The sequence below is a fragment of the Arvicola amphibius genome, chromosome 2 (assembly GCF_903992535.2).
Source record: "Arvicola amphibius chromosome 2, mArvAmp1.2, whole genome shotgun sequence".
In the NCBI taxonomy this organism is placed as follows: Eukaryota; Metazoa; Chordata; class Mammalia; order Rodentia; family Cricetidae; genus Arvicola; species Arvicola amphibius.
Window position 1 is genome coordinate 122362077 of NC_052048.2, and position 12934 is coordinate 122375010.

Here is a 12934-nt window from a genome sequence, read left to right on the forward strand (position 1 = left end):
ATGCAGACACATTTTGAAAATTCCTGACGTGAGAGGTTATTTCTGTGTTCCTAGGCCTGCATGCTACAGGAAGTGAGTTGTGCGTGTGACTGTGAGCAGCTGCAGCTGGAGACCATGGGCCTCCATACCAGCACAGGTGTTTTAGCTTCCTGTGACATCATAAACTTTATTTTGTTTTGTTTTGTTTTTTTGTTTTTCGAGACAGGGTTTCTCTGTGGCTTTGGAGCCTGTCCTGGAACTAGCTCTTGTAGACCAGGCTGGTCTCGAACTCACAGAGATCCGCCTGCCTCTGCCTCCCGAGTGCTGGGATTAAAGGCGTGCGCCACCACCGCCCGGCTGACATCATAAACTTTAAAAAGTGAGGTCGGAGTTTTTCAGTTCCCTGCTCTAAATTATTAGCTCCATCACCTTAAAGGGACATACACTTTCGTGCAGGAAGGCCATTTTGTTCTGAGACTGTGTACAGCTTTTGGTCACCAGAATATGTTGAAATAGATTGAGTCTTTAACTAAGATGATTTCAGTTGAATCAAAATCTACTAATGGTTTACTGTGGAAAACAATGGACCTGAGAACAACCAGTCTTGACAAATGACTTACCAATATTAGCATAATGTTTCTTTTCTTGTGTATTGGTAGATAGGTCATACATGTCTCCATAGGCACGGGTAAGCCGCCACAGAAACTCTGTTTCCTCACTAAACTGGAAAGACAGAACCACACACTAGATTAATACACTTATCTGTCCAGATAATTGCTTTCATCGTACCTTAAAAGATTTAGGCAGGCAAAATGGTATTTATTGATGACTAAATTTATACATACGGATATTTAACATTTATATGGTTTATACCCAAATGTTATGGCTAAGAAATATGACCAGATATAGTGTTACATTTGGATCATAAATCAATTAATATTAAACAGAAACTAGACCCAGCTGTGTAGTGGACGGAACTGACACCGTCTCCCTGGATCAGGGCGCCGGCTCTCTCAGTATCCTTTGTGAGTTATCTACTGCCCTGTAACGAAGAGGTTACTGAGCACTGTCAGTAGTATTTGTAAACTGAACTGCATATTCTCAAAAAGGCATTACGATTTTTACTTAACTATGATTGGAGATTTTTTTTTAAAAAATTAAAGCTTTTATTGATGATAAGTTTGCAGATCCTTACAGAGCATATAGACTGGTCTTTTGGTATGCTTATACATTATGTGTTAATCAGTTAGGTTTTACACAGTGTGTTGGAGTTGCTAAACCCTCATACCCAGGTTAGACTTATCTTGCTCACAGGGAAAAAAGATAATATTTCTCCTTGAGCTGGCATGAGCCCTTAGATCCCCTTTGTCACTGGTGATGGTGAGACAAATTAGTTCGTCAAGCCCATCATGAAACACTGCAGAATGACTATTGGTAGAAATAGCTTTAAAATACTGAGAGGTGTTACACTGATAGCAATATAGAAAACTTCAAATACAATTTTATTCTCTCCAGAGAACACATATGACATGCCTGGGCACAATGTCTTATGCTTCATGTTATAACACAGGCATTACATATCAAAGTTAATAAACTCGACGTAACACCATATAAGGCTGGTCCCTATTTTTGTGACCTTAGGTAAACCTAATTAACTCAAATTCCATTTTAAAAAAAGCCACTTGTTTTATTAAAAACACATCAAATATTCTGTTCCTGTGAACTGTGACATGGTATTGGAGTTCAATATAAGCAGGGTAGTACTTAAATAGACAGTGAGCGCTGCACGCACCTGTCAGTGCCATGTAGCACTTACCTTTTCTTTGTGGTCACACAGTAGCTCAAAACTCTCCACTTTGTTAGCTTCGTTTATCCGTAAACGGTCTACCTTCTGTAGGAGGACATCCAGCTTCAGCTCCTCAATGTGTGTGTTGAAAGCCTTAGCGACCGGGAAACTCTGTTCTTCTGTGTCAGTGTTGGCTGTAATATACCTAGGATGGCAGAAACAACCACCAACTCCCTTTAGATTTGTGCACAAGGACCTGGGCAAGCCTTTGAAAATGCAATGAATTTTCTTTGAAATGCAGAAATGAAGTACTCTGCTCTGTGCTAGAAAATGTCGTGGCACCCATTGTTACCCAGAGAAAAGGCCAAAGAGCTGGCTATTTACAAGGACTTGAGAAATATGCCAACCCTAATAGTTCCCCAATTTAATCTCTAACCCATCTTCCCTGTCACTCAAGTCTACACTGGTCCTCTTCAGCCTGTCACCATGCTCCTGCCTCCTACCTTTACCTGCTGTGCTCTGATGGAATGTTCTTTCCCTAGACAGCAGCAGACTCTCTACTCTTGACTCAAGTCTCTGCACCAATGTAACTGTCTTAGGGATCCTTAGACCAGATCACTCGAATGCCACAGTGCCAACTCTTCCTTTCTCTTCTTGATGTCTGATTCTCTCCCCCCATAGTATATATTCTCTTTAATATGCTATAAACAATGATCCTACAGCATGTGGTTTTTTTTAAGCATCAGCTCCACTAGAATATCTGCTTCTTAGTAGTAAGGTTCACTAACCAAAGAGCTAAGTACACAAAATAGTGTCACAAAGTATACATCACCGGATGCTGCTGAATACTGAACAGATTATACACCAACTTAGCAGGCACTTAAAAATGTGTGTGTGCATGTTTACATATGGGTAGGTATTCAGTTCTAGTTGAACATGATGTGCTAAGTGTGTGTGTGTGTGTGTGTGTGTGTGTGTGTGTGTGTGCTAACTGTGTGTGTGGTGTATGTGTGTGCTCATGTGCGTGTACAGTGTGGTGCACATGAGTGGTGTGCGGAGGCCAGAAGTTGACATTAGCTGTCTCCCTGAGTCACTTCCACCCTGTTTTTGGAGACAGCCTGGCTCGTTTCACCTGGTGCTCACCTGGTAACCACACTGGCTGGCCAGAGAGTGCCAGAGACCTGCCTGTCTCCATTCATTCAGTGCTGGGGTTTAGATGGGTGTGGCTGTGCCCAGCATTTACATGGGTGCTGGGGATCTGAACTCGGGTCCTCATGCTTGTGTGGCAAGCGCAAGCACTTTTCATCCACTGTTCTAACTTTAGTTTAGTTTTCAAAAATGAACATTACTTTCCATGCTGGTTAGTTTTATGCTAACTTGACAAATCAAAGTCATTTGAGAAGCAAGAACATCAGTGAGAAGTAGTCCCGACAGAATGGCCTGTCGGGTATTTTCTTGATGGATGATTGACATGAGAAGGCCCAGCTCACTGTGGGTGGTGGTGCCACCCTTGAGCTGGTGGTCCTAGATCGTATAAGAAGGGAAGCTGAGCAAACCATGAGGAGCAAGCCAGTAAGTAGCACTTACTGGCCTCTACATCAGTTCCTATCTCCAGATTCCTGCCCTGCCTGAGTCCTGTCCTGACTTCCTTTTATGGTGGGCTGTGATATGGGCATGTAAGAAAAAAAAACAAACCTCTTCCCCAAGTTGCAGATGGCATGGTGTTTTATCACAGCAATAAAAACCTTAATCAAAACAGAAATTGGTACCAAAGGGTAAACTATTTCTGTGACAGACCCGAACATGTGTTTGGGGGAGGCTATGGAAGGATTTGGGCTGGAAAAGGTTGAAAGATGAAAGCAGTAATGAGCACTGTGGCAGAAAAGGTCTAACAGGACTTCGGACTCATGGGTACCTAGGAATCAGAGTCAATGGGCAGAGGAACACAACAGGACATTGAAGTTTCCAAGAAAACTCTTAGAAAAAATTAAGGAATGTTAGAAGAGTTGTGTATACAGCAGGAGGTGGAAAAATTGTCAGTACATATGCAAACAGATCTGTAAGAAATGCATGCTTTATGCCACTCAGCTTGATCATTGAGGGTCTTCTACATGGAGCCAGTGCACAGTCTGGATGTTCTTTCAAATTCTCAGTTTTCAACAAAACCCACAAGCATACAAGGAAATGAGGAAAGGTGGTTCATTCAAAGAAAGAGACTGCATCTCCAGACAAGGACGCTAAAAGAGAAGGCACACCTTAGAGTTCCCAGGCAGTGATTTTAAAATCCTAACCTTAAACCTGCTTTAAAAGCCAGGAAAAGAAGGAGAGACTAAAAAAGATTAAAAAGAGGAACATAACAAATGAACAAAATGGGAGTGTTAACAAAGAAACATAAATTATGAAAAAGAACCAAATTACAGGGCTAAGATTATGTTAAGTGTACTGAAGTTTGATGAACAAGAGCAACAGAGAATTTTAACATGGAAAAAAAGAACAGGCAAACTTAAACATTTGAAAGTATGGTGAGGAGTAAAAAGAACAAAGAATGAATAAAAATAGATACAGATACAATCTAAAGGGCTTGAGAGGTACCATTATGGTGACCAAATACACGTGATGAGGGTTCATGAAGATGAGAAGAAGGGACAGTGAGTTTGCATGAAAAATATCTTCAGATCTGAGGAAGGAAAAGTGGACAAAATGCTTAGTTGATGCCAAGTAGAATAAACCCAAGGATGTCCACCCAAGGGCCTCCACATGAGCTGCTGAAAGACAAAAGCAAAGCATCTTGAAAGGGGCAAAAGAAACTCAGCATATGCCAGGCTTGCCTTCTTAGCAACTTCTCGGCAGAAGCCTTGTTGACCAGATTGTGCTGGGATGAAACGCTGCAATGCCACAAGGAAGAAAGGAATAACAAAATAATTCTACAACCAGCCAAAACTGCCCTTCAGACATGCAGGAGGAATTAAATACTTACAGCAAAATATTTAAAAACCAAGTTTATTATCTGCCCTACAAAAAGGGCAAAAAGGAGTCCTCCAGACTGGCCTTATACAATAACCTGAAGACAAATAAAAATGTAAATTTCTCAGGCTGGCGAAGCATTTATCTAACTATTCTTTATCAACAAATACTCAGGAGTCAGATAGCGGGGTAAGAACCTGAATGATCAGAGAAGTGGCAGAGAAGCAACCAGTGACCTCCTCTCTTTCTTGTTCAATTAAAAAAGGGCCAAGACCCTCTCTAAGCCCCATCCTACTACTTCTTGTGTCTCTCTATCTGTCCTCAGTCCTCCAAAACCTCTATGGCTAATTTTGGTCAGCTAGTACCTATCTCTGCCCTCTGGCTTAAGGCAAATTTTATTGGAAGCCTTGGGAACATCAGAATGCAATCAAAATATCACATAAATTTCCCTCTTGTTGTCTAAATGAAAAGGGAATTTTTTAACTATGACAAATAAAAGCTATATACAATAAGAACAATTATCAGGTAAGAACTAAATTTACAATGTCCACTCCATTTTTATTTGGCATATTTGGAGAAAATACTCCATTATCTATTCTATCTTGGCAAGTCCAAAGTTTTGTACCTAATTCACTTTCTATGCTAACCTCATTTTACACCTCTTTAATGAGTTTCTTTTCTGAATTTGGTAATAAGGAAAACTGCAACTTTAATTATCCAATCTTCAATCCCATTAGGGACCTGAGGATATAATATTACCTGAGTAAATGGGAAGTGCATAGCAAACATCTTCTAAAACTATAGAAATGACAGAAACATTTGGCTGCCTGGACAGTCACCCAAGGTTCCTCTGTAATGTTGGGCATCCATCTTCTAGAATACATGAATGATTTTTTTTTGTGATGTAGGAATTTTGAAGGACTGTCCCATTTTGTCTTGGTAAAGTTCAGCAGTCACTTTATTTTGTGTCCTGCTTGTCCAATTCAGACATCATACTAACAGAAGTCAAGGCAAGAGCAGTTTCTTGCCCAGTGACTAACTTTTGCCACAAAGAAAGCAAACTCTATATGGAATTTCTTTAATGCCCATCATCTTCTCTGAAGTAGATTGGTGTTGTTGGGAGCAGATGTGTCTCATTGTCATAAAAAGCTTATGTTATCAAAATATCTTAAATGCTATATTCTGTAGAACTCTGAAGTATCTGAAGACCACTTGTCTAACTAAAATATATCTGTTTGACCTTGAAAACATACCTAACATGAATACAAGCTTGATTGTTTTAGGTGAATAACTACTAACATGCATTTATTATTCAAAGACTAAAATTTACATTACATTGTTAAATGAGCTGCATAGGTATAATACCTTAAACAAGAGTAAAAACATAGGTACAGTATGTTCTAGAAAAAATAACCTTAAATTTGTATCGATGTACAAAAATACGTTAAACAAGAGTAGAAACATATATACAGTATAACAAAAATAACTTTAAATTTGTATCAATATACAACAATACAAACATATGTAAAATATTTAAGGCTAGTAGTTGCTTAAGGCAATAGTCTACCCTTTATCCTGTCATTTCTATATTCCCTCCTTTTTTTCAGAATGAGATCTCTGACTCTAATCTTCTTTGTTCAGCTTTTTTTCCTGACTATTACCAATAACAACTTGTAACTAACCCCCTTAATGATTACAAATATCTATAAGCCATGGAATGACCCAAACCATCCACCCCATCAGTGTTCTGTAGACTGGTTCCTTTTGTCTGGGGGCAGGCAAGCATCTCTAGGGGACCCTGAGAAAACTGAGATAATGGCCAAGTCCTGGGAGAGCTAGCTGTATCATTTGATGCCAGTCTCTGTTTAACAGGAAAATGTAGGGCTTATCTGAAGTCCTAGCTGGAGTAGTCTGTGAGGCTGAACCATCTTAGTTAGCTACTTTGAAACTGTCCTGAGTAGTCTGTAGTCCAGAGTTGATCTCTGGGCGGCATTTGTCAGCTTAGTGGTGTTACCACAATCCAGGTAAAATTGTGGAGCTCCATCAACCTTTTGGGTACTTCAAAGGTCTCTGTTAGGAATGGTGATGAGGGATTCACCTCTGTATGCTGTGAATATGTTTTATTGCCATTGGTTAATAGAGAAGTTGCTTTGCCTATGGCAGAGCAGTATATAGCAAGATGGAAAATCCAAGCAGAGATAGAGGAGAGAAGGCAGAGTTAGGCAGATGCCACATAGCTGCCCATGAAGCAAGAGGCAACAAATCACAAGCCTGTGGTAAGATATAAAGTAATAGAAATGGGTCAATTTATAATGTAAGAGTTAGTTAATAAGAAGCCTGAGCTAATAGGTCAAACAATGTTGTAATTAATATCGTTTTGTGTGATTATTCAAGTCTGGGAAGCTGGAAAACAGAAGTGGTCTCTGTTTACATAATGGTGCCCAACATTCAGCACCGTACATGTACATAAAGCCTAAGAAAGCTTAAAGAAAGGGCTTCTAGATGCACGAAAATGGCAGTCAATTTCAGTTTCAGTCGCAGTTTTCCAGATAGACTGTTTGCTGGTGGAGAGCAGAGGTGCGGCTCCTTTAAGAGAAGGCTTCCTGGTTCATAGTGCTGGCAGAAACAGCTCTGGCTCTTTCAGGAGGTCTTGCTACAGAGCACTTATGGGGTTTGTGAGAAGCATGTGGCAAGTTGCTTAATGGCAGCAACACAGACCTGCCGCATACCTGGTGCTGGGGCAGTGGGCATGGCTGACAGAGCTGGCAGTGAACGTACCTCTGCCATGTTGGACTTGGCAGAGCCACAGCCTTAGATCTAGCCACGGCACTTAGCATTTTAAGAGGAGCTCCTGGTCAGAAAAGAATTACAGATAAGAAATAAAGATAGATCCAGACCAGAAAATAAAGACCTCTAAATGGGTCACAGTGTTGGATAAATGTACATGGGCTTACGAGGGTGGGGAGATGAAAGAATACAGACAGTCATATATTGAAGGAGTAAACATAATAAAATAAATATTAAAAAGTAATAGAGTAAAAAAATAAAGCATGTAAAGATGGAATATACACAGGGAGTCTGGAGTATATATATTACTATATTACTGTGTTTTCTTTGGATTTTTGACTGTTAGAGTTGACTGCTGAAAAACATTTGATTCTGGGGGTTGCTAAGTTAAATCAACACATTTTAAAGGTATCTTGACTTCAAAATTTGAGTCTAAGGATATGTTACTTTGGAAAAGAGGTTTTTCTTTTGTTTCCACAGAAGATGAGAATCTTTGAACTTCTTCTAGGCTAATGTGATTTGATGGAACAAGACCTCCAAAAGGTCTCTGTGAACCCTAAAAATACTTTGCCTAACAAACAGCAGGAAGCAGTTTGGAAAAATAACAACACCCAAATTTCCAAAATGATTGTTTATAAATGTCTGTTTTAATTTTTAGGAGGATATGCTATATGAATATTTTGGTATGGCTCTTGGTCTATTGATACAAATTTAAAGTCGATTTTGTTACACTATGTTTATATATTTCTGCTGTTGTTTAAGGTACTGTGTTTGTGCAGCTCATTTAAGAATGTAATATATAATTAAAAATTACAGATTAATAGATAGTCATTTATAATAGTCAAACTTGTAATCATGTTAGTTAGGTTTTCTAGATATACACAGATATATTACAGTTAGATTATGTTCAACACTTCAAAGACCCACAGAACATGGTATTTAAAATGTTTTAAGAACCTAAACTTTTCTCTATGGTGAGACATGTCTGCTTCTGGCAGCACCAATTACTTCAGAGAGGTTGATGGGCACTGAAGAAATTCATTATGGAATTTGCCTTCAATGTGACAAGACTGGCCATTTAGCCAAGAAACTGCTCTTGTTTGGAGTGCTTGACAGTACACTGTATGAACTGGACAAGCAGGATCCACAGAAAAATGACTGCTGAACATATCAAAAGAAGTTGAGACAGTCCTTCAGGGTTCCTGCTTTATTAAACAGTCTGCTAGACATTCTCCAGGACACAGAAGAAAGTGACTGACAATATAGGTGAAACAGTCTTTCAAATTTCCTGTGTTTCATGGAAAAGTCTGCTGGATACAACGGGCCTGTAGGCTGAAGATGAATGCCCCAATGGTACAGAAGAACTTGGGCTGACTGTCCAGGCAGCGAGATGTCTCTCTCAATTTTAGAGTTTTGGAAGTTGCTTACAATGCACTTCCTCCTAACTTAGGTAATATTATATCCTTCTTGGGGTCTTTGATGGAGTTGAAGAATAGATAGTTATAATTATAGCTTTTCTTTAGTTATGATAAAAGAAAAATTAGTTATAAAACTTTAGACTCACAAAAATAGGATAGATGATATTTTTCTTAATTTGCCAAATGTAAATGAAACTATAATTTTTCTTGATAGCTGTTTTGTATATATAATTTTACTATGTTAAAGTTAAAACTTTCCTTTTTATTTAGACAGAAAAGGGTAGATGATGTGGAATCCTCCTCTGTATGCTGTGAGTATGTTTTATTACCATTGATTAATAAAGAATCTGCTTTGGCTTATGGCAGGGTGGAATATAACAAGACAGGAAATCCAAGCAGAGATAGAGGAGGAAAGAAGGCAGAGTCAGGCAGATGCCATGTACAAGAGGCAACAAACCATAAGCCTTGTGGTAAAAATATAAAGTAATAGAAATGAGTTAATTTAAGATATAAGAATTAGTTATTAGGAAGCCTGAGCTAATAAGTCAAACAGTGTTGTAATTAATATAGTTTTGTGTGATTATTTGAATATGAGTGGCCAGAAAACAAAAGCGGTCTCTGTTTACAGAGTGGTCATGGTTCACTACAGAAAACTTAAACATTTTAAATGTCATATGCAGCAGATCTCAGTGATGTTAAAGTACCACAGCTTGTTAAGTAAATATGGGGAACACAAACTTAATTTCTAGTTACCTGATTCAGACCCAAGTCTGAAATCATGTACAGGAAGCTAGATGAAACTAATTCTTCTAGAATTAGTATTCTATGTGACCATCTTAAGGTAATATTTATACCTTAAGAAAAGTTTTAAAGAGCCAAAATAAAACCACAGGATTATGAGATTACTGGCAATAGAGCAGTCCCTTAATTTTGGTTTCTCTTCTGTCCCAAACTAGGTGACTCTTTTGACATGAGACAGAGTCTGAATTTTCTTTAACAAGCATGCTTGGGTTTAGAGAAGGAGAAAACCATGCTCCAATTCCAAAGCCAGCCTTAATTTTTAATTGAACTGGGACTACAAAAGACTGTTTGCCTTATATATCTGTAAAGAACAGGAGAAACAAAGATTTGGGAAGATTTATGAATTTTTTTCCTGTTGGAAATGTTATATCGTTAGGCCAATTTGCTCCTTTTCTTGGGACATTTCCTCCGGATGATTTACTCTGTAGGATTGTATGATATACCTGTAAAATGCTTTATGTTGTAGTATGCAAAAAACTGTTTCATTTTACTAGAAACATATGCTGGAGAAATGTCAGTCTTAATTTTTACAGGTATTCCCATAATGGCCTTAACTTCTAATAAACGTGTAATTACAGAATCAGCCTTTTCAGAACTCAAAGCAGTTGCCCATTGAAATCCTGAATACTGCTGGGTGGTGGTGGCGCACGCCTTTAATACCAACACTTGGGAGGCAGAGGCAGGCGGATCTCAGTGAGTTTGAGGCCAGCCTGGTCTACAGAGTGAGTTTCAGAACAGCCAGGACTACACAGAGAAACCCTGTCTGGAAAAAACAAAAAACAAAACAAAAACAAAAAAGAAGATGAAGAAGAAAGAAATCCTGAATAGTTATCTATGGTATGGTATACATATTTTAATTTCCCCAAACTGCAAAATGAAACACACCCATTTACCAAATTCTAATTCTTTGGATAGCCTTTGGGTTGTTTCCTGAAGGTAGTGGAGTTTGGTTATACAAAGAACAAGTAGGACATTTCCTTATAATTTCCTTGGCTTGTTGCCAAGTAATAGAAAAATCTTTCTCCAAACCCTTTCTATTGACATGGTTTCTTATGAAATTCTGAGACTTCCAGCATGTTTTCTACCAAAAGCTGATCAATTTCATTATTACTTTGTGGTAGAGGGCCTGATAGACCTGTATGGGTTCTGGTATGTGTTATATACAAGTTATAATTTATATTTCTGATTATTTTTGTAATTGAATAAATAAAGTCAATTCAGAATCATCTGGAATAAGTTCAGTGGTTTCACTATATAAAACAACTCTACGTATTAAGAGCCAGCAACCATATTAAAAGGTTCTGGAAATCTAATAATACCATGAGAATAGCATATAATTCTGTCTTTTGAACAGAATCATGAGGGCTTGGAGCCATTTTTTTAAAATTTTTCGACACAGCCTGCCTTTACTTATTTATTTGCATCAGTATAGAATGTGAGGGCTCTAGAAATTGATGTTCCCCATACAGTGTGAGGAAGGACCCAATTAGTTCTCTTGTTTTTGTGATATTTGCTGCTAATCTCTCCCAAAAATTATTGCAAGTTCTTTGCTGATGTTCATTTTTTGTCCATAATGAGGAAAATTCACTATTAGTAAAAGGTATCATAATTTCTCCTAGGTCTATTTCTGTGAATTAATAAACTCTTAATTTTCCTTTCAGAATCAATTCAGAAACCTTTTCTACATAGGTCTTTAGTTTTTTATTCTGTCTGTGTGGTAAAAATATCCATTATAAGATATTAATTTTTTCTGCCTAAGAATTCTTGTAGAAGAATGCATACTAGACAAAATAACCAGAAAACAATCAACCTGTGGATCTAGAAGATCTGTGTGTGCATCCTGTAATATCCTACAATAGGCTGGGGTGTAGCTGTGGATCTAGATCTGTGTGTGCATCCTGTAATATCCCACAATAGGCTGGGGTGCAGCTGTGGATCTAGATCTGCGTGTGCATCCTGTAATATCCACAATAGGCTGGGGTATAGCTGACTTGGTGAAGTGTTTGCCTACCTCTCATGGGGCTCGGGGTTCTATCTCCTGTCCCATGTAAACTGGGGGTGGCAACACACCCCTGTAGTGCTGAAGAGGTGGAGACAGGAGAACCCTAGCTGACATAGTTCAAGGTCATACCAGACAAGATCCTGTCACAAAACAACACAAATACATTAAAAGATGTCAAGTTCTCCAGTAAAGACAAATACATGGATGAACACTAAACTGAGTATTATCATAATTTTGTTTTGAAACTCTACCTTTTCTTTAGGATTTAAAAGAAAAGTATAGATTTGTGAATATATGCTAATGATTATATAATACAGATGCAAATTGTGACAACATAAAACAGGGAAGCTAAAAAGGATAGAAGTGTTGCACATTGCTGAAATTTAGACCACTTTACAACCAATTGTTACAACCTTTTTTAAAAATTGGAAACCACAAAAGAACCATCCAGAGAGCATTCTTAAAAGAAAATAAGAACACATCATAAAACATACAATTTTAGCACAAAGGAAAGAATTAATTGAAGAAATGAGGGGCAAAACCCTATAACACACAGAGAAAATAATAAAATAGCGAAACATGAAAACGTTTTGGGATGCTTACAAAACACTTTAAAGAAAAACACAGGTCGAGGGTCAGAGATGGAAAAGGACGCTCCAGGTGTGTGGTGACTGAAACAGGTTAAAAGTACTATAGCAACAACACACAATATAGACTCAAAGTCAAAATCTGTTATATAAGGCAAAGAACAGTGGGGCTGGGCTCCTCGACTCTGCATTTTGATTGGTTGTGGTTTTATGTGATGGTCTCCTTGGTGAGGGGTGGGGCCTACCCTTATCTGTGGGTATAAAGTGATGGCTGTAGGCTCTTCTCCAGATCCACGACTTCACTAGTCCTGGGGAGCTGGAATGTTTTTGAATGTAAGTCATGGTTTCCCTTTTGCTGAGCAGCACTAAGCCTAATAAGCAATCTGCTGGTTACCATCAAGTTATAAGTGCCACTACTGCCCAATGGATACATCTGTAAAACAACTCTGTACCCAAGGCTCAGGGAGCACTGCAGAAGAGGGAGGGAGAAGACTGTAAGAGCCGGAGGACGGGGGAGTGTGCTATACCCACAAACTCTCACCAGCATGACTGTCTAAACACGAGCTAAACAAGGACACCACCACCAACAGACATGCCAAAGTGGATGGCG

At 38.6% G+C, this 12934-nt stretch overlaps 1 protein-coding gene across 4 annotated transcripts in view; it reads right to left on the reverse strand.

Annotated features, from left to right (window-relative positions):
• The window catches only part of Rmdn2 (regulator of microtubule dynamics 2), a 72992-nt gene that overhangs the window by 17951 nt on the left and 42107 nt on the right, over positions 1 to 12934 (reverse strand). For all 4 annotated transcript variants that reach the window (XM_038318783.1, XM_038318782.1, XM_038318786.1 and 1 more), the window contains 2 exons: positions 1796 to 1970; positions 600 to 702 (listed from right to left, as the gene is read on the reverse strand). In XM_038318783.1, coding sequence (XP_038174711.1) covers positions 600 to 702; positions 1796 to 1970 — 278 coding nt within the window. The remainder of the gene's footprint in view (positions 1 to 599; positions 703 to 1795; positions 1971 to 12934) is intronic.